This window comes from Pezoporus flaviventris, unplaced genomic scaffold (assembly GCF_033815535.1).
Source record: "Pezoporus flaviventris isolate CSIRO_AGI_PZ_B2104156 unplaced genomic scaffold, CSIRO_AGI_Pfla_v1 ptg000100l, whole genome shotgun sequence".
Lineage (NCBI taxonomy): Eukaryota > Metazoa > Chordata > Aves > Psittaciformes > Psittacidae > Pezoporus > Pezoporus flaviventris.
The window spans coordinates 1,665,579-1,687,412 of record NW_026892648.1 but is presented as its reverse complement, the minus strand read 5'-3'; the positions used below and the strand labels follow the sequence as shown (position 1 = coordinate 1,687,412).

The 21,834-nt window shown below is 44.5% G+C and overlaps 1 protein-coding gene across 22 annotated transcripts in view; it reads right to left on the bottom strand.

Annotated features, from left to right (window-relative positions):
- CELF4 (CUGBP Elav-like family member 4) overlaps positions 1–21,834 on the bottom strand; it is a 747,879-nt gene that overhangs the window by 88,165 nt on the left and 637,880 nt on the right. For 8 of the 22 annotated variants that reach the window (XR_009747539.1, XM_061477215.1, XM_061477217.1 and 5 more), the window contains 5 exons: positions 21,239–21,388; positions 9,224–9,289; positions 7,463–7,543; positions 6,612–6,734; positions 1,363–1,506 (listed from right to left, as the gene is read on the bottom strand). Coding sequence is in view for 21 of the 22 variants with exons in the window: in XM_061477215.1 (XP_061333199.1) it covers positions 1,363–1,506; positions 6,612–6,734; positions 7,463–7,543; positions 9,224–9,289; positions 21,239–21,388 (564 nt within the window). In the remaining variant the exon portion in view is untranslated. The remainder of the gene's footprint in view (positions 1–1,362; positions 1,507–6,611; positions 6,735–7,462; positions 7,544–9,223; positions 9,290–21,238; positions 21,389–21,834) is intronic. The other 14 variants (XM_061477218.1, XM_061477222.1, XM_061477224.1 and 11 more) reach the window with 6 other exon arrangements.

The window sequence follows — 21,834 nt, the reverse complement described above, 5'->3', positions numbered from 1 at the left end:
GAATCCTGTGTCACCTCACATCAGGGGACAGAGGTTTTTCAATCAAAGGGAGAAATAGCCTATCCAGACCCTCCGTGGATGGGCAGGAGGAACTATGGATGGAGAAGGGGCATGAAACAGTTGGAAGCACTGTCTGACATGCACCATAGCTAGCAAAGCATGAGGTAAGAGTTCTGGGGAGTGAGCTGTTCAGGAGGGGAAAGGGGAAGGCAGCATGGAAGGGAAGCGTAGTGTGGAGACTGAGAGTGGCTTTAAAATCAAATGAAACTCCAGTGGGTCTGAACTCTGGAAGTTTGTCTGAGAGACAGAGTCCCAATTAGCTGCAAGTAACAGGAAAAGAAAAGCAATAGTTTGTCTGGTTGCACTTCTCAGGGAAGGTCTGCAAAGAGATGGCAGAGAACCAGGAACTGCATATCCCAGTAGAGGGCACATGGATGGGGGAGATCCACTGTCCACTAGGTGGAATGGGATCCAGTGCAGCAGGGTCCCCATGCTGCCATACTGCCATAGGGGACCCTGCGCAGCAACACCTTCGTAGACAGCAGGATCCTACTGAGACACCATGGACACATCACATGGCTGCTGGCTGGCTGAGCCCTCCTATTGCTCACATCCCTAGGAGCATCCCTAGCTGGTGGCTCACAGATGGCTCTTTCCATTCTCCAGCTGGTAGGGTTAAGCCAGCAGCAAGGCCAGAGATATGTGAGCATGGTGCAGCTTTCACACCCAGCCTCTTAGCATGGTCTATCAGCTGAGGCACAGGGTTAGCTCAGTTTGTCTGTATCTGCTGTGGTGCTGCCTGGGGTTCAGTGGCCTCAGGCCATGTCTACCTGCAGTCCATCAAGCAGCCATCCCCCCAGAAAACTAGGCTTTCAGCTGATGTTCAGCCCTTGTCCCCTTGCTGTCTAATGGAAGCTGCAATCACAGCTCTGTATTCCCTTCAACCCCATGGCCTGTTTTTCATTTTGCTTAGGTAAAGAAATTCCTCTTCTGCCACATGCTCCCACTGCTGGCCCTGTCAGCACTTCACTTACCCCTCCATCCCCCTCCATTTTGCTCCATACACTTTAGTCTTTTCTACAACCTCCCCACCTCCCCTTCCAAGGGGGTACATTTTCCACCACACCACCACCAGCCTCAACACCTTGCTGCTGGTGAGATGCCAATCCTTCACTTCTAAGCAGTGCATACAACTCTGAGCATGAGACAATTAGGAGAGAAAGAGGGAAGGGGGAAAGTATTGACAGGAGTAAATTGAGAGAAATCATAAAGCTTAAGCAGAAAGAAAGCAGTTTGAAAGGTAAAGTATTTAGAGAAAGCCCCTTCCTGGATGAATCTAATTGTTTTGTTATCTTTACCCACCAAAGCATTTACTTTGGTTTGTCGCCCGATCCACAAACACTTTCGAGGAGATGACATTACCGAAAGGCAGGAACATCTGCATCAGCTCAGCATCCCCAAACTCCTGGGGCAGATGGTAGATAAACAGGTTACAGCCCTCTGGTCCTGTCAAGAGAAAAAGAAGACACATGAATGAAGAGAAACAGGATATGAAAAAGTACATGGTGATTTATGTTGTCATCCCCTCTCTCTGATGGATAAAGGGTCACCTCTAGGAAGCAGTGTGTAGGCTCCCAGAAGAATGGACAAAGCAGAAGACCAGCAGCTCAGAAAGTCACCCAGAGGCTATGCTAACTTCATTAACCTTCCCAGGACAGACACCAGGATAAAACCCAGAGACAGAGGAATGCAGCAGCGCATGTGGCCATGGAAAGACAGAATGGAGGAGCAAGAGCTAAAAGAATTCAAAAATGCCATAAATAGTTTTTTTTTGCTCCTCACAATCTCATTTAACCCATACAGTTTTGGGTGACCCACACTAACCTTTGCCTCTTCTCAGTGTCTGCATGCAGAACTTTCATTATCTTTCTTGTATCTGTGTAAGAACTGTGTAAACAAGTAGACAGATATGCACAAACCCACAGGCTTATTTTGTTCTGTAGAATTTTACATTCAACCCCCCAGCTTGACCAAACCTGAAGACTCACCAAATCTGCACAGTTTGAGCATGTCTCCCATTCTAGAGGGTCTCAAAGACATCACAAATCTTAATTACTGGACAAGAGGACTTGCCTTTTTTGCCTCAATGCTATCACATTTACTCTTACAGACTTCAGAGCGTTCATGGAAAAATATCCTGAGAGGACTCTTTAGCTGGAATATTCAGTTATGTTAAAACATAGACCTTCAGAAAATATTTGGTGGAAATTGTATTTTGGGGCAAAAAAAGGGAAAACGTGCCTCTGGTCAAATAACCAAGGATGAAGCTTTTCAGTGGGACTTTTATTTTTAAGCAAGTTGTACTTGGGGAAAAGTCAAAAGGAATGGGAGTGTCCAAGTGGTTTTGTTGACAAAAATAAACATTTAAACCCCTTGCAGTGTCCACTAGCAGAAAACTGTATAGTTTGAGGAGGCAAGGATTGGTTTCTTTCATGGTCTTATTTTCAGTGGTACTTCCAGCTGCTGCCCAGCTCCGCGCTGACCTAAACAGGCAACTTCATCTCTGCTTTGCTCAGGGGGTTAAGATGAAGGGAATAAGGTATGTGCTCATTGATGCAAAGATGATAGGACAGAGGGAAGGAGGATTTCCTCCTTACCCCAGCCCTTGTGCCTACAACCCTGTGACCTGACTCATCCAGCTTTCCCCCATTTACCTCTGGGACACAGTGTGGGGAAGGAAAAGGTTTTTTAATACTGTTGTTTTCTTCATCAGGGCACAATTACAGTGTCATAACACAGCAAATTACAACTTTGCTTTTCCTGTTAGGGAGAGGAGTTCGCCTAGATGCTCCCACCTTTTATTAGCCATTACTCATCCCCCCCGGCTGGCAGGAGAAGTACAGCGAAGTCAGGATTCTGGCAGATGCCCATTTAAAGCTCATTAAAATTCCTGGGCCTCAGCGTGATTGAAGTCACAGGCTTTCCACATTTCCTTTTGGATTAATGGAAAATGAAGCCCTAATGAATATTTGCTAAGCACAATTTTCCCCACTAATTTGCTAAAAGGACTGTCACGAAGGAACAGCTGATCCTTTGCATCTTGTGCATTTCCTAGAGGTCGTGAGGATGGTAACAGGGTTTCTTCCAAATGGGGGGGATAGTGGGATAATTAACTAATTAGGCACCCGGTCATCTGCTTAGCTAAATTACATTTGAACCTCAGTGGCCCACAATCAGGCTCCCCTATTTCATGCCAAGTTTTTCCATCCTCCTCCTCCTCCTGTCCGCCTCTTCTTTAGCCTCCTCACAGAGCAACTATCCCTTCTCCAGTCCTTGCTGCAGTTTATTTCCACAAAATGTGGAGTTATTGGCATGGTAAACTAGATCTGAAACAGTCTGAAAGTGTTAAACAAACACCGACCCCCTTAGGTGTCTGTTAGAGTTGACAAAATTCTGCCCAGGAGAAGACCACAGGCCAGAATAGCAGGCAAAAAATCATTCCTTCATCTGAACACGCCCCAGAGCACTTCTGCTGTGGGATTTGAGATGCACATTATAATAGAATGGGTAAAATCTTGGCTTTGTTGTAATTAGTGGCAAAATTCCCACCGACATCACCAGAGCCAGCAGTTTGCTCTGTAAAACTGGCAAATTCTTTCAAAAATACCAGCTGCATTTCCTGGGGTCTTGGATGGGTTGTGATGAGTAGGGATTCTGCCTGCGTGTGCTGAGAACCACCTACTAAGGCATAAGGCAGACCAGGAGGCACACAATTTCATCTACACCAGGTTTAAAGATCGGTCCCAAGGAGAGAACAACCCTTAGTTCACCTTGAAATCAGCTTTGTTTCGCGCTCCTTGGAGACCGAGAGGAAGAGACCAGGGAAGATGTGGAAAGGCAGAGACCACCCTCAAAGCCCAGTTCAGCTCTGAAATGTGTCTGGGAAAGCCATACTGCTGCTTCCCATATCAACTCAGACATTCAAGGCCAGACTTGCTCTGTTCCCAGCTACAGAGGGTTTTCAGTGATTTCCAATGCTGAAGACTCCATCTGCTACTAAGAAACAATATGGGGTACTTTGGTTTGTTTTACCGTCCTCACATATGAAAATTCTGCCATTAGAATTTAACAGGCAATTTCTCGTTAAATCTATTCATCCATAACTTACCTATCACAGTTAGACTCTTTGATAAAGAATGCACAGAACAAGATCTGTCTGCCTCAGCTCTTCTACCTTGTGTTTTGTTTTTTTTTTACTAAGTCAAGTTAACCTGGGCACTCTGTGGAAGACTATATGCTTATATGTATGACAAACTCTTCATATATATTTTTAAGAATTTAAAGGCATGAGTTGTTCATTTCAGAATGCTATGAAGACCTAACTTAGCTCTCAGCATATATATGCAATGAGCTTTAAAGGACTCTGTTAGGGTCACTGAGGCAAGAGGAAGATCACAGCTGGTGTGGCAAAACCTCAGTGACAGAGTCCAACTATCTTGATGGAGAGAAAGGTATGCTGAGTTCAAGGCCAGGTTGGATGGGGCTTTGAGCAGCCTCGTCTAGTGAAAGGTGTCTCTGTTCATGGCATGTGGGTTGGAAGCAGATGATCCTTGAGGTCCCTTCCAACCCAAACCATTCTATAATGCTTCTGTACTTATCAGAGATTGGAATACTTGGCAATTCAGTGCTGAATACAGTACTAAAATTATTTACATGTACTTTGGTTTTCAGAAGGGATGTAAGTCAGCTCTAAATCTAACCCTCATGACACATCATGAGAAGAGTATCAAGGTCCATTTCTACTCTGACACCTGCAACAGCTCTTATTTTTATGGCTGTAACTTATAGATATTTCTGTTCATTAATACACAAGAAGCACAGGTAGACCTGATTCAGACAAAAATGAAAGAAAAGGTTTAAGGAATACACAGTTTATGTATAGTCTGTAAATTACAGGCAGACCATACTGGCCATGTTCTTCATGCTCATTGTTAGTTTGTGGGGGGTATATGGTGGACAGCCACAAATCCAACCTATCCCTGCATGTCCACTGTCGACATGAGTAAACTTCATACGCATACCTGTGCTAACATCAGCTATCTATTACTGCATCCTCAAGACCAAGGAAAGATTATGACTAGTCTCCCAACAGTAATAAAAAATGGGTTGTCCCATAAGGTTGCATGAAGTCAGTCTGTAGTCCTTTGGTCAGCTGCACACCTCACCTCTACAACAAATACTCAGACGCTGGAATTTCATTGCCTGTTCTGCATCTGCTTGCTGTTCAGTCCCAGCATGTTTGAGCACAGAGCATACGGGAGTCACAAGCCTGCAACACTTTATTTTAGTATCTAAGTGTACTTATAGTTTTAGAAGCTATGTCAAGATGAATAATACCATTCAAATTTAAAATTAGTCCCAAGTTTTGCCTGGTTGATGTGGCCTGAATCAAGACTTCATCTCTATGGCTTTGATCATTCTGAATCTGTTCCACCCTATGTGCCCCGTCAGCTGCTGGCAGCCTCAGTGCTTCTATGGAAGTAATGACGAGTCTCTATAGGAATGTTGCAGCAGCCAAGTGGCTCCGGGCTTGTTATCCAACAGGGATCTGGGAGCGGAGAATTAGCATTGTTATTAACAATGTGATCATCGATGTTATTGTTGTGGTAGGGCTGGTTCATTAACGAATCAATGTTTGTGCACATCCTTGCAAACATAAAGTACTCTTCTCAGCACTGAGCATTATTATTATTAGAGTTCCCTCTTGCTGTGTTTTCCTGTTAAGGGTTAGAGATGCTTAAAAATCTCTGCTAAAAAGGAGTGTCGTGCCTTAGAGATTCTCCCTTGAACAACCAGGAAAATGGAGAACACTGCAGGAAAATGGAGAACACTGGGAATTGTGACCCGTATCGGACTGGTGGTTCATCTCCTATGTCTGGTCCCCAACCATCCTCGGTATCAGCTGCTTACAGGAAGAAGTGAGGAGTTATGAGACATCTTGTCCACTGGGTGACACTCACCGTCAACCCACAGCAGCACACCATGCATTGGAACACAGGGGGCTTTGGGAAGTGGGTCTTCAAAGTGTTCACAGCACTCCTTTGCTTCTGACGGTTCCTGGTGCAATGCTGTGCTGAGCAATGATCTGCTCACCATTTTGTCCTGTGCTTAATCTAACCCCAGTAAGTAATAAAAAGCAAAGTCCTTCAGCATGGGGGAAACATCTCTGTAATGATACGTTAGGTCTGTGCATCTGTTCTCACAGCAGGGACATGTACTAGAGCTAATCAGGAGCTGGAAGTTGTGTTCCCCAGGAAATTCTGACATCGAAAAGAAATTAATTCCAAATTAGATCGAAATGCTGACATTTCTAATTTTCTCACAAAATGAGATTTTTTCCCCCAAAGTAGTTCTAGTCCACCAGAATATTTTAGTTTGATGGTGTAATCCTGATTCATTTCATTCTTACTGTTACACTACATTAAAATATTAGATGTCATTATATATATGTAATAACACATGTATCATAGAGTATATCCGAATTAGAGATCTACTAGGGGGTAAAAGTTAAAATGTAATTATTTAAAATGAGGGTCTCTAAACTGAAGCACCTGACTTAAATGCCTCACTTAGGCAAGCAGGGTCCTCTTGTCCAAAGGGAGCAGTGATTCTCTGGAGGATGACTGGGACCACCTGAGCGGGTTGCCTCTGAGGATCCCACTGCTCCCCACTGCCTGTAAAGGGAACATCACATGTCATGGTTGCCCCCAAAAGTATTTATATGCAGTAGTGGGAGATTCACGTCTCCTTACAATTCATGTCTCCAGTGAAGCCATCCAGTCCTGCGGCCTAGATAACCCAGATCTTTTTATAGTCAATGTAAAGAAATAGGTACTTTCACTACATGATTCATTTCCTCCTGATGTAGAGATTTTGCTCTAAAAGGGCTGATTGGTGTTTCCAGATTATCAAAGGGTGCTGAAAGGACCACATCAGCTCCTCTAAATAGCAGACCCTTGTTCTCTAAACAGCAGGTGTCTGAAATCACGTTACTGGCTTCCAATAAAAGGCCACCAGTGCTCTGTTCCTTATTAAATTCTTTATTCCAACAAAATTGCTTTTTTTATCCACATTCTTGTCACTTCTCTTGAACACAGACCACCACTGGACATTACTGCCTATGCTGCTAGCAGGTCTTTCCACGGCCCATGCACATCAGCATGCTCCCCTTCTGGAGGACTGAGGACATCTCAGCCACAATTGCCCATGAGGATGTTCCTGCATACTACTGTTAGTGACAATGGTGCTGTGTCATATATGGAAACAGGGAAAGGAGTCAGTGGGCCAAGGATTCAAAGAAATTGGGTGTTTAATGGATACTTCTCTAGGTGTATGAGGAGCAGAAACAATGTGGTGAGGATGGTGTGTTGGGGACAGAAAGGAGGACAGCCTGTTTACTCACCTTCTCTCTGTTGCTGTGGGATCATGGGAGGTGGCTGTGGGAAGGCTTGGCTAATCTGGCCATAAGCAGCAGGATAAGCAGCTACAGGGGAGAGAAAGGGAGAGAAGAAAGAGGAACAGATTTCAGTGCTGGGAAGCAAGGAGGTTTCATTTTTCATTTCGAGGAGTGTATGATGGCTTTGAAACCAACATACCGAGCTAGAAGTGGGCTTTCCCCTGCATTTTTTCTCTATGGAGGGCAGCCTGAGATATGGCAGAAGAACTATGGCTGTGCTCCAGGAGGTGCCACATGGCCCTGAGCACCCACCCTCCCTTCAGTTTCATCAGCAATAACACTGGGGACAATCATACCATGTAAATGGGGGTCTCTGCTGAGTTCTTTCCCAGCAGAGATGTGTAAGCATCCCAGATGGTACCACAAACACATTCATTCATGAGCTCAGTGTGTAGATGCCCATGCTGACAGCCACGCAGAGTGCATGCACACTTTTCTCTGTCTAATCTCTCTCGCACCCTGGTTAGTTCATATGCTTATAAAAAGAGTTCACACGTGTGTTTCCTCCTTTACTCGAACCTCCATATACCCACACCGTATAAGCACAGTTGCACATATGCTCTCAGACGTACATTTTCTTTCACGTCCATACAGACTTCCTCTCTCCAACACAAACACAGTGGAAACAGTGTGCAGCAATTAAACAGTTTTCCCCATCTCAGCTCCCCCACCAAGAAGACAAGGGGAGCCATTCACTACCACAGATGGTAGATGATGTGCCTTGCTGCTAAAAATACAAAGTACAGGTCACCTGTGAGCCCAGAGAGAGGGGGATAGGGGCCATGTGTGTGCAGAGGGGTTAATTAACAGCTCAAAGGGTTGAGCTGCTTCCCATCTATCAAACCTCACAAGCAATAAATGACAATAACTAAAACACTGGCAAATGAAGCCCTACATGAAGAATTAAATTAAGTTTCCAGATACAGTGCTGACATGAGATAATAGCCATTCCTCAGTGGGAGACCACAATTGCTCCAGTTACCACAGGAAATAATGACTTTGGGGTGGCAGCTTCCTTGCAACGCTGGCCATGGACACCTCGTGAGGGAAGGCTGAACACAGTGGGGTCATGGTCTGCACCAGGTCACTTTGGCTGGTGTCAGTCCATCAACTGCAAAGGAGCTGCTCAGCAGACAGGGCGATGCGAGTGGAGGCTGACTTACTGTGAGCTGTTGAGAAAGCTGCTGAGAAGCCAGACATATGTCTGCATAGCTCTTAAGTAAGCCTCAAACTACATAGCTGGGGTATGACTAATGTAGACGCACCCTGAAACATGGTTGTATGTGGAGATACCATACCCTGCCAGGCACAGCAGCAGTGGGTTTGCAGGGTCCGGCTGCCCATCTCACCTCCTCACTTCAGTACCAAGGAGACCTGTTACAGAAAGTGGCCTCCAGACCAGTGGGCTGACTTGGCACTTGAGCACTGCTCTAAGCAGACCGGACCTGGTCCTGCCAATGAAGCTGCACCAAGATACAGGTCAATGGAAAACATTCCCTGAGGGAAAGGAGGAGGTTGACCCCACTGGGAGAGAAGGCAAGGGGCTATATATTTTCACAAGAAGTGCAAATTTAACCTGACAGACTGTGGCCCCCAGCTTGCCCCTATCACCAAACACCTCCCTTTCCCCAGGCTCCTCGGGTGTGTTCAGAGATTAAAGGCTTTACAAAAGAGAAAAGTTTATTGAGAGAAAGTGTTAATACTAACGACCTGCGTACTGCTGCACTCCAGCGTAGGCTTGCTGCAAGGGGTCTGCTGCAGTGGGGCTTTGTGCTGTGGAGACACAAGAAAGAGAAGGAATCAAGGGGTTAAAACATGACAGGCACTCTCCTTTTCCCCTCCCTATCAGTATGTGATGTGAGACAGACAGACAGGGGGCTGAAGGTCCCAGAATGGGAGCAGCTCACACACTCGAAGGACAGGACAACACAGAGCCTCCCCATCATATCCAGCAGGGCTCTGTCACCCAGCCACCAACCACCCTGTGACATTTGGAGCAGAGGACACAGACACACAAACCTCTCCCTCCTTTCCCAAGCTTAAATTATGGAGCCCACCTCTGATCATGTGCATTTTTGGCATGGCAGTAATGAACCCCAAAGAGCCCTCATCTTAAGCCAGGACTGACGCTGCGCTAGGTGCTGTGCAAACTCAGATCTCAGTGACAGCTACAGTCACATGGAACTTTCAGTCAGAGCACAAAACAAGAGGGGCATAGCAGGAGGAGAGAGAAGAGAACAAAGCAGTGGCTCCTGCCATCCTAACATCCCTTCGAAGGATTGTGTTACTGCCAGGCAGCCCCCCATGACAAAGGAAATGCTGCTTGGAGGGGAGGAGGATGCCACTTGTCTGCTCCAGGGAGGATGCTGTGCATCGCTGCATAAGGCATGCAGTCCCTTGCTGGCTTCAAAGTGCATTTTCTCTCTTTACAAGTGTGCATTCCTTCCCCTTAAAAACTGTTTATTTTTGAGAAACTTTGAAGTCTACCTCAAATACAACCAAAGCTAGTTAAGATTTTTGTTTTCCTTTTCCCCTTTGGTTGATAGGGAAAGAAAGAGAGAAAGGTGTTGTATGAGCTCTTTCTTTATCTACAGCAATAAAAAATTTAAAGCAAAGCTTGGCTGAACCTCCAGTCCAAATGTCACCTTGGCCCTAATATTTCACTTCTTGTTATGAGTTTAATTTGTATTTATTGGTGCTGCACAGTTCTACATTTATGTGTTCCCTCCAGCTTCTTACTTGGAGGATAATCCCTTAGGGAGTTGCTATTTTCCATCCTTCACCCCACTTTTTTCCTTCCTACTGGCACAGAGATGTGGCTGGAGGGAAGGGCTTGGAAGGTGCAAAGGTGTGGGAATCTTGGAAGGGAATCTGGTGCATTTATCTATCCAAGGAGAGACACTGGCTGTATGCAGAAATGTGGGGAGGTTGGCCCATGAATATTACAGGACAGAGGGAACATGGATAAAGTTCTTTCTTACAGATGTAAATGCCAGTGCAAAGCTCATTTTCAAAGACCCCCATCAATCATGATGGAAGCTTGTAAGATCCTGCACTTTTCTTCTGAAATATGAGGAATCTTGGGAAGACCAAACTTTGAGGGGGAAAACCTAATTGCTGGCTAAGGCTCAGAGGCTCCTGCTCGTTAGGGCATAACTGAATCATAAGGTCTTTGAGGATGGGGAAGTCACAGGAAGAAATAGGTGGGACTGCAATATTGGGGAGCCTGTAGGACATCAGTGGAAGGCATAGTAGAAATGCAAAGCTATACCTTTAAAGAGTAGATATTCCATGAAACTGGAGGAAATGCTTAGAAAATGTAAAAACCATTTCCACTTATTCCTGTAATCTTGAAACAACTAAATCCTGTTCTTTTAAATCTCTTCTCAAAATTGTTTTCCTCTAAAACAAAGCATATTGCTCCAGAAGAAAACTGAATGGCTATGAAAGGTTAAGTGATGCACCAGTTCTTGCACCCTTTTGGGAGAATGGATTGTAATATCTTGAAACCCCAACGTGACCAAGTCCTGTCAGGTAGAAGATATCTCCTGAGGAAGGTGAGGATATGAGGTAAAGGGACAAGTCTTTTCAAGACTATGTATTTCAGAATGCAGTAAAGGAGATGATCTGCTGTATCTGCCCTGAAAGCAACTGCCTTTCCTTGGTTGCACTCAGTAATGTATAGAGCTAGGAGAAGAAGCTGTCTCTGCTGCTTGGGAGATACACTCACAGCATTTCTTTCCTCTCCAGCTGCGGCTGGATCAAGCATGCTCATTCTCTGCCTGCTATGCTGATGATTAACGAAGATTGGCTCTGTTGATATGGATAGTCACTGAGCAGTACCTGTCAGACTGTGGTCCTTTCCCTTGTTCCCTGCCTTAGCGGGGAACATGTGGGAACTGTTCACTCTCTCAGCCATAGCTGAGTGTACGTCCTTAATAGGGCTGCTGGGCTCATGACCTAGCTCCTTGCCTTACCCCATCTATGTATCTCACCTGCCTTTGGAGCTATACTCTGCCCATCATAACTAAGCCGTTCTGGCTAGGAAATATACACTCAAAATCACCTTTAAAATTAAATATTAAAACTGGACAAATGCTTTATTTAAAGGGTTTGGGACAGCAAGCCTTTAAATGCAGCCTTCTTCCTCTCCCACACTAAGCTTTTAGATTTCATTATTTTCCTGCGTCTTAGGAACTTGTCAGCAAGGGTAGTATCTAACTGGATGTTTCTTTCTCAGGAAGCTGCCTTGTATCCTAGATAACACAGGAAATTTCTTCCAGCTCACAGTACATGCATGATAGCAGGAAGACTTTTCCCTGGCTTTAACCAGCTTTGTTCCAAGCTGGGAATCACTTAGTCGTAGGTGAAGAACGTCAAGGTGACTGATCTAAAGCACAAGACCCTAGCACTGACACAATCATTCCTGGGTGCTTTTGAAAAGGAGCAAATAGAAAGCATTCCAGAGCTGTAGGAAAAGACAGCACAGGGAGCAGCAATCCTCTGTGTTTTACTTGTAGTCTCATACCCTACCTTGGCTGTTTGGGAACAGCAGTTGTGGTGAGTCACCACCTGCAGGAATTTAACTTGGCAGCTCTTAAAAACAGAAGTGATGACCTTTTCTCCCTGAAGAACTTGCCTTCCTTAGCTTGAGGAGTGCATTTACTCAGCCAGTGAAGATGTGGTTTCAGTACAGTAGATGTGCCCATGCTGACCAACACGGCCTGTGAAGGTGCAGGGACACAGACTTCAGGGCCAGCTGGGTACCCCGGCACGAAGCCAAGGTAGCTTGGGCAGCCATGAGCATATCTTCATGTTGCTGCTCACTCTGCCAGATGAATTAAACCTAGCGAAGGGCATAACTGCCTGCACTCCCAGCTGTAGTGTGGATGAAGCCAACGGCTGGTATTGATCCAGAAATCTCAAGACACAGATTAAAGGTTTGAGGAAGTCGTGGCCATGCTGTGTTCAGCAAAGTGACAGTCCTCCTACATACTAATGACCCATAAGAAGTTCAGCAAGGGACAAGATGTATGAGGGACTCATGATCCAGAGCCAAACTGCCCCAGGGATTATGCAGGATGGAGCAGACCATGTGCTAAAATTCAAAGTGATGGGGAGACATGAATCATTTCTGTGTTTCCACACAAGGACATGATGAGGGAAGGTGGCTTTATTCCTCCATATGATATGTATAACCTAATAGGGTTTGCACCCCTGTGGCCTTCACACAGCTCATGCTTTGATAAGGTAGGAGTTACCCTTCGTCAGCTACCCTTCCTCCCCATCCAGCTGGCCAGTCTTCTCTGTATTGCAAGTATTAGTTGAACACGGGCATGTGGGGCTGGGAACAGACCCCAGCTCCTCTGCATGCTGTCTGTGCCAGGGTGTAAGCCCACTGTGACCCAGATGTAAATAGCTGAGTACGGGCTTGTACCATCTATAGGGATACAGAAGACACCAGATGAGGGACATGGATATCGTAAAGCACATTAAATGGGTTTTTGGACCAGAACTAACATGTATCTAGTTTTACCATCATCAAAAGACCATGGATATGCTGGTGGCAATCTGTGCAAATATGCCTATAGGTTGACATTTGAAATAGCTTTCCTTGTGGTCAGACTCATGGAGATCTTATGTCCAACATACAGACATTTAAGAGATTAAACATGATGTAAAATGTGCACTGAGGATCAGCTGGTGAAGTGAAAGAAGGAGAAAGGCTGCTGAGAGGCCAAAGGACAGCTGTCAATCACATCAGCCCTGCCGAAGTTAATGTAGCCTTGCTGCTTTGCAGAAGCTAAGGATCTGGTCTTGCCAGGGCAAACTAAAGGTGTACTGTGAAAACAGATGCTAATAGTAACTTCATTTGGCAGCTCAGGGCAAGAGCTTTATCCCTGGACATCATCTTTATATTAATTTGATCATTTCCATATCTCCATGGGAAAAATCCTGCTCAGACACAATTGTCTCTTTGCAAGACGATTCTGGCCAAGATGCCACAAGGTGACCATGGCAAGATAACCTTCCATAAACCTGGAGACATAAAACAAGCCAATGACCTACTATATGGCCATAAATATAAATTTAACGAAGGCAGCACTTATTCATTAGGCAGAAGTCAAGAAATGACTCCCTAGTCCTTCAAAGAAAGTAGATCCTTTAATGTCACTTTCCAAATCCTCTGCCCGATGCCAAAACCCAAGGATGATTTCCCAAGTCAGCATGAAATACCAGTGCTTTAAAATTAACACCAGGAAGCTTTCTTACTACTGATATATCTCGAGATTGAAATCAAACTTTTTAAAGGGGCATTCAGCTAGTGTTAGACCTGACATTTAACTTTTGTCAGAGAACGAAAGGATGGAGGTAGCAGAATGAAGCACGTTGTTAAAAATAAATAAAACCAGTTTAAGTGATGTTCTATAAAGAATCCCTCCTGAGATGCCTGTAACCCAGGTACAGTGTCTGGCTAGGAAGAGCTGTTATATGGGTGCTCAGGTCATAATGGCAGTAGGGGACAGAGGGCTGTTATGGGCAGGGGTGTAAATCAGGAGGAGCTGCACTGAGGCCAGTGGTAGAGGTGGGGTAAAAGGATGATGATTACTGTCCAAGCCATCAAAAAGGGGCCTTGCATCCCCCTCAGTGGGGTATGGGATAGTGTCAGGATATGAGAAAGCCAAACAATTGGAGAGGCCCAGTGCTTCTGAGAGACAAAAGCAGAGGCTGGCACATTTTCAGCCCCTAAGATCCCTGGGTTTTCCTTCACTTTGGTGGAAGGAAGCAGCAAACCTTACACCTACATGACATCCTCTTCGGTCCTTGCTTCTGATTGCCTATGTGTTTCCCAACAGACATGTTTTATTCCATCTATATCATTCTATTTTGTAGCGTTGCTCCCTGCAGTGGTCTACAAACACATGTTAACACCCAGATCCACAGCTTTGTTCTCTGACCCATTTATTCTTTTCTCTCACTGCCCTGGAGGTATTTTACACCTCTCTCAGGAGTTGCAGCTTGGCCACTGTCACCTCTGGGAGGGTGGATGAGGTGGAGGATGGTCAGAGGCTGTGCTGTTCAGTCAGTGGTGAGGAGAATAAAAAAATGATAGGAAAGAAAATCTATGCGAAGGCCAGGGTTAAAATAAATAAATAACTAACTGAATGGGAGGGGTCTATTCACCTTCTCCTTAAATCCAATTTAAATCACTTTCTACAGCTCTAATCTATATCCATAATTACATCATTTCGTACAACAAGCTTGAGAGAGGTCTTAAGAAATTTATGTAGATTAAAATTCATGGGTGCCATAGTACAGACTCCATATTATTAAGATTGATTAGGACAGCTGATGCTGTGATTAAAGAAGCCAGCGTTTACTGTTGTAATTAATTAGGTATTCAGACACAACAATAACTGCAATAACAGAAAGAATGTGCTGATCCGGCAGAAAACAGAAACTGATCCTGTGTTTTATAGTCTTGTTTCACCATTTAGAGGCTGGACACCACTCAGTCAAAGACATGTTGTCCCATACTTTCTTTTCCCTTACCTCAAAGGAACAAGAAATCCAGGGCATTCTACTCCATCCTGTTAGTTGGAAAAACCCTTTTAGTAGCATCCAAGGTATTGTAGTTGCTTGTTTGGGACAACATATGGGCCTACTATAAAATTCATACAATTCATTCCTGGAAATCAGGATTATGTTTATTATTTTCTTAATAGTCCCACCCCCAAGCCCCATTGTTAATAAAGCCCCTGCTGAGATGGATGTTTTGAAAAAAACATGGCAGGAGTTGTGTCTTTCAGTGAAGGGATTCCAGTGGGCAAAGAAAGACACAGAATACTTAGACATGCAGACTGGTGGAGGTGGCTGGCCAAGGTGACAAACTAATTCAGCAGCAGAGCCGGGACCACGATCATAAAGACAAAAGTCAGGGTCAGGTTTTAAAAGCTATTAAGGCACTCTAACACCATATTGTTGGGGAGCTCAGTTTAAGTCACTTTTAAAAATAAAGCTGAAGGTCTTAACTCACTTAGATGCTTCTGAAAACATCAGCACAGAGTCTGATTTGTATATACACCTTCTTCCAGATCAGAGGGGAAAACACTTTGGCTCTGGAAAGGCTCACACAACTGCCTTAAACAACCCCATTCATTATGGCTGCAGCATGATTGTTGGAAGTACATGGCATCATTAAAGTAGCTTAGACTACAATTGAAGATGGCAACTTGCTATTATATTTTTAATGAGTGCATTCCTTCACTTATTTATTTTACCAGTACATTGTGGTTTATGGCATGTGGCAGATTGTTACAAATAGGTCAAATAAATGCTTCCTGGTCATAATGATGTTTCAGGTGCTCACTGTTGCAGTTCTGGAACTGCTTATACAAAATATGAATTGGAAAGCTCCCACACAGAGATTTAGGGTGGACAAACACAACATAGCCAAAGATTTCCAGTAGTAACTTAGCCTCTGGACCACTGTAAGGTCTTCTCCAGGAGCAGGCAAGTCAATCATAGAATGGTTTGGGTTGGAAAGGACCTTAAGATCATCCAGTTCCAACCCCCTGCATTGGCAGGGACACCTTGCACTAGACCATGCTGCCCAAGGCTTTGTCCAGCCTGGCCTTGAACACTTCCAGGAATGGGGCAGCCACAGCTTCTCTGGGCACCCTGTGCCAGGGCTTCACCACCCTCACAAGAAAGAACTTCTGCCTAATGTTTAATCTAAATCCCTCTCTGTGAGTTTAAAGCCATTCCTCCTTGTCCTGTTGCTACATGTCCCCTTCTCTTCCTGCACAAGTGAAGCTCTGATCTTGCCCGATGCCCCTGGATGGTGTCTGTCATGATCAGGACTGGTCCAGAGCAGCCACCCTGCCCATCAGCAACACTGCTAGCCAGTTGAAAAGCTAATAGGTAAGCCTGTCATATTAGCCTACCAGCAGCTCCTCTCCTACAAAATTAGCTTGTGTAATGATAATAATTACAGATGGATTTTGAATCCTGTCTCTGCTGGCAATGGGTGAAGTTGGTTGCTGCCTGATAGCAATTTGTTGAGCCAAGGAAAATGAATTGATGGTCTCGGTTCAGTTCCTAAGACACGAGTTTCTACAGCACAGGAACTCCCCCGTGGGAGACACCTTCACTGCCAATCTCAGCAGTGGCCTGTAAATATGTGGGCATAAAAGCTTGGCTGCCCATTCGTACTGTCAGCTAGTCCTCACCTGAGAGGGCTGAACCCCAAGTAGGGCATGGAGTGGAGTTGGCTGTCTTGCTAGCCCAGATGTACCCACAGTGTAACCAAAGAGGAGTGGGGGAACCTCTGCTGTCTCTGTAGAGAGGACAGACAGAGCTAGTCCTGGCAGTGGTGGGCAACCACTGTGTGCCTGTGAACAGTAAAAGAGATGACACGTTTTAATGTATTATGAGCAACTGAGGGAACTGCTTTTGTTTTCCTCAGCAAATGCACTGAAGCACTCAGCATCCTGGAAAGCATTCCCTGTCTGAGCCTCCACAAAGCTGCCATACCACTGGTCCATCCCTGGCTTGGGTCAATCTGGACATCCCTTGGCTCAGGAGGAATAATTTTGTCTGGGAGCTGTTGGATGCTATGGGCACATCAATGGGAAGAAGACCGTAAAGCAGTGCTCACTCTTTTCTGAGGGTCCTGCTTTGTACCTCCTTCCAGTTCCCCCCATTTCACTGCTCCTTTGACAGCCAATCCCTCCTCTATTTTGCTTACTGCCCCTTGGTCTCTTCATTTTTTTCATCTCTCCCTCCCCTTCCCTTTCAAAGGAAGCTTTATTTTTGCAAAGAGCATTTCATCCAGTCTCTCACAATGCAATCCAGTAGGGCAGAACCTGTTACTGGAGAGCAGAGTGCTGATGGTGTGAGACACAGTACAAACCAGTGCAGATGGTCTCCACTGTTATTGTACATCACACACTGTTACAAGAGAGGCACTGGGCAATGGGTGGGTAAGAATCTTTGGCAGAAAACCACAATCCCTGTTACTATGGTTAATGTGGAAACGGCAAGCGCTCTTGCGCTGCTGAAAGTGACTCACAAGATCATGGCACAACAGATTATGCTTTTTTGTCCCAACTATATGTTGTGACACATTGCCATGTTCAATAGCTCTGCAAGCTGAAAGACTAAAGGGTTGGCATTAATACACAAAAAGGTCAGCTCTCCAAAGGGGCTTAGACTAGTCGAAGGGGAAATATCTACTCCCTTCTGTTCACGCCAAAAGGTGCACTGTGAGGCATTATATACTGGCAGAGCTTGGAGAAGGTGAGAGCATGGCTTGCTAAGAGTATGCCTACAGGAATGGTTTTCTACTGCTACTGCACGGACCCATAACCTCACCAGAGCCATAGAAAAACCTGATTCCTGTATGGCCTGGGGCTGTGATCAGAGACTTGGTGAGTGGGGACTTTCAGCCTACCCTTGTCTTTGCCTCAAAGCCATGGATGGTTCAGCAATCACATGCTACCATGTTTGTCCCTGCTCCAGACAAAGGGAACCTTAAAAAAAAGAGCTCAGGGGAAGATGGGAAAAAAAAAAAAAAAGGAATGAAACTACAGAGTAAATACAATTACATGATATGGACCTGTTTTTATAGTGCAAAGACTGTGCAGTTCTGGAGTCCTTTAGGTGCAGCACCAAAAATATTATAGCTAGACACAAAGGTGGATGTGTAGACAAACTGCACAATTAATGGGATTTATTTGGGTCTGAATTATGTGTATGTCATGCCTCTACAGATTTTGATAGTTCTGTTTTTGCTATTTTCAGGCAGCAAAGAACATTCTGTTACAGAATAGAATGGTGTGAGCCCACATTTGAGATTTTTGTGGAGTATGAAAGAGTATCTGAGAGCAAAATTCAGGCTTTAAACAATATATGGCAAGCCACAATCATAGCAAGACTATGGTTATGTACATAATACTGCAACACTCTTAGCCACTTCCAAAATGAGAAATATACCATAAAATAAAGTTGTTTGGAAGATGCTGACTTTGGATGGGGACTGGCACGGTCTTTTCTTCTCTATAATGTTAGTGCAATTACATGCTGAGCTTTAATATTTTATTTCTACCCTTGCATTTGGAAGCACCAACATGCAGAATCACAGGGCAGTGCCAGTAACAAAAGCTACAGCGGAAAGTGTGAAAAAATCCCATAACGAACAATGATGGAATAAGTTGCCCAGTGATGAAAATTTCTTTCTAACCCCAAGCAATTAGTGGCTGTCTTATATCATAAAGCATAAAGGTTTGTGTACTTCCTACATTTCTGTCCAGTCTAATATGGCTGTGGATGTTCTCATTACCCATATAAATGTCTAATTCATTTTTTAAAATGCTGCCAAGCTTTAGGCCTCAATAAAGCTTGTAGGAAGGAGTAATGTTTGGGAGAGTGCATAAATGCTCATGAGAAGGGAGAAAGTAAGATGGAGCAAACACATGATGCTCATGAGCTACATCCAGACTGCTACAAAGGAGCTTGCTTTCAGGGTTTCATTGCTGGTGTGGACTGGCAGAAGTAAACTGAGAGGTGAGGGAGAGAGCTTACCACTGTTCCCTTTACACCTCTGCTATAACTTCAGATGTCATTAACTTATAGGGAAGCTGAGCACCGAGAAAGACCAATATATTGCTGAAGACACACTGACATAAATTGAAACTTTACACAAAGCAGACTATTTGGATGTCAGCTTCACTGGTAGAAAGGGGCCTCTCTGCATGCAGCAAAGTGGAGCAAGACTGATTGTCACCTTTCAGTGTGCTGAGCTGCTGGTATTTGTGCAGGGATGTACTGTGAATTGCTGGCTGAGCAGTCTCTCCACAGCTCAGAGGGAATCAGACTAAGGCCATTGACTTTTATATAGTCATGGATGAAATACCTAAATGAAAGCTTGCTTTAATTATGGGGGGTAGTTTGAGATAATAGCAAAAGCTCAAGTTGTTAAGATTCATCTAGAATGACCATCTTTTCTCTGATACCTTCAGTAATGGATCATGCAAGTTTACCTAAAAAGAGCTAGATAAACCAGGAAAAAGATAGGAATGGATGAATAAACAGAGAGATGATAGACTGGCAAACAGACAGATGAACAGTTGAACAGATTGTTGTATTTGTAGAACCTTAGAGACAGGGTACCATGGTTGAGCTCAGAGAGCATAAGGGCTCTAATGTGTTCTAATGCCTCCGTAAGTCTCCAAGAGCTCCCCATCCCTCTAAGCTACCACAAACATGTATATACATGCCTAACTTTCAGCACAGTAAGGCACTTGATTTCAATTCTGCTTAAAGCTGAGCTCATGGCTGAATGTCTACAAAGTGTATGTGGGGAGGATGATAATTATTTTACAGTATTCTTGGTATATCTGGGCTTTGTTGCATTCACAAGGTGGCTTTTTATCAGTAACACTGGACTGTAACTAGACTGTAACTTTTGTATTTCTATGTTATGTGGTATTTTTCCTTGCATCTTACAAAGTCCCCTGTGATATCGAATCTTCTGAGTTTTCAGGACCGGTGAGATTGAAAGAGTTCTTTTTTTTAGGGGTTTTGTGGCCTTTTTGGCTGGAGCATCTAAGTCAGTATTTGATTTCCTAATAAATTAGATCGATCGACGTGTGCCCCAGAATAAAGCACTCTTTTGCCAGCTGGTGGCTAGGATAAATTAGTTACATTTACTTAAATTTTTACTGTTATAATTGTTATCATTATTATGGGTACAGTGATAGTGAGGAATGTCTTCTTAGAAGAAGTATGGCTTGGAGTAGATGGCTACCTCAAATACTGAGGATGCTGAAAAAATGTGTTTGTTTGTAGGCGTTTGTTAAGGTCTTGTAGACTACTGAATTCTTCGTTATTACAGCATCAGCGTGTCCATATATATAAGTATGGGTATAGAGGCAGGTATGTATTCTTTAATGTCCCTCATTCATTTCTGACTGCCAGGGCTTGCAAAATCACTCCTTCAGCGCTGCCATCTTTTGAGCTAGTCGCAGTCTGTATCCCAGCAGCAGTTCTCTGATGGTGTGTCACAAAGAGGTGAAACTGAGCCCATTCTGTGGGTGTATTAAAGGTGCTTCAGTCTCCAGGCCAGGTAAGGCAATAGGGTTTGGATGCAGTGAGCATTTTGGAGACCAACACGTGCTACTTGCACACATAGTCTGGGGCATGGAGCAGTTTTGGTCAGCAGTCATGTGGACTCCCTGGAGTCAACCTCTCAGAGCCATCCAATGCAAGGGAATCCCAGTAAGAGATACTGATGGTGGGTGCTAGGAGATGCAAACAGGCTTAGCACAGCTCTTTCAAGGTGAGCCAGGAACAAGACCTTTGGAAGTGCTGCTGGGAGATCTGTCAGTATGAACTGATCAGGCTCGGACTGAATTTTAGCTAAAGCAAAACATGCTGGGTGTCCTGATTGTATTCAGGCAAGTCACCCAACAGATGAGTACTCAATTCTTTAGCATAAAAATTTTCCACCTACAACATGCTGTTGATGCTTCTCATCCAGATTTAAGTGTATAACAACTGCAGCTCGGTAAGATCTAGCTACACCAATAGTAAAGTAAGCCGCAGTGGTGTGCGGTGTAATCCTTCTCAGGTGGATCATGCCAGATGAAGTCTGTGGATGTGGACAATCTCCCTAAGACTGACAGAGAAGGCTGTGGGCACAACACTGGTCTGACTTACCTGGGTAAGGGTGAATGCCATTAGCAAACACGGCTTCGGCGGCGGGCTGCCCATTAGCCTGCGGCGGGAGGCCAGTGAAACCATTCACCCCAATTGGAGATGGGATGCTAGGCACAGCTGGTGCAGTTATGCCAGGAGGCGTGCTTCCACCTGCAAGCGGGGAGGACACAAAACCAGAGCTTGTGAGTACTGGAAGCAAGAACTGCATAGTAAAAATACACAGAAATCTTCTGATAATAAATGAAAGATCTCCCAAGCTGTTGTGCAAAGAAAGGGACTTCTTGCCAATTGTTTCTCTGTTTGGAAAGCACTTAAGAAAGGCTTGCAAAACTTTCTTCAACAGAATGAAGGTTTTGCTTGGTGATCAGTCTCTCTAGGCTAGATCCACAGCTAACATCAAGCAATAAAAAGTATAGAAATATGACCCTTCCTCCTCAACTTTCTCCCTAGAGTATTACCTGTTTAAATTGCTAAATAAGCAGATGTTTCTTTCCTAGATATCATTTAACACCAGAAGCAAATTCTCAGTCCCACCTTTCTACAGCAATCCCTCTCAGTTTCTCTTTGGAGATGTCAGCTTTGCGGGTGTACTGATT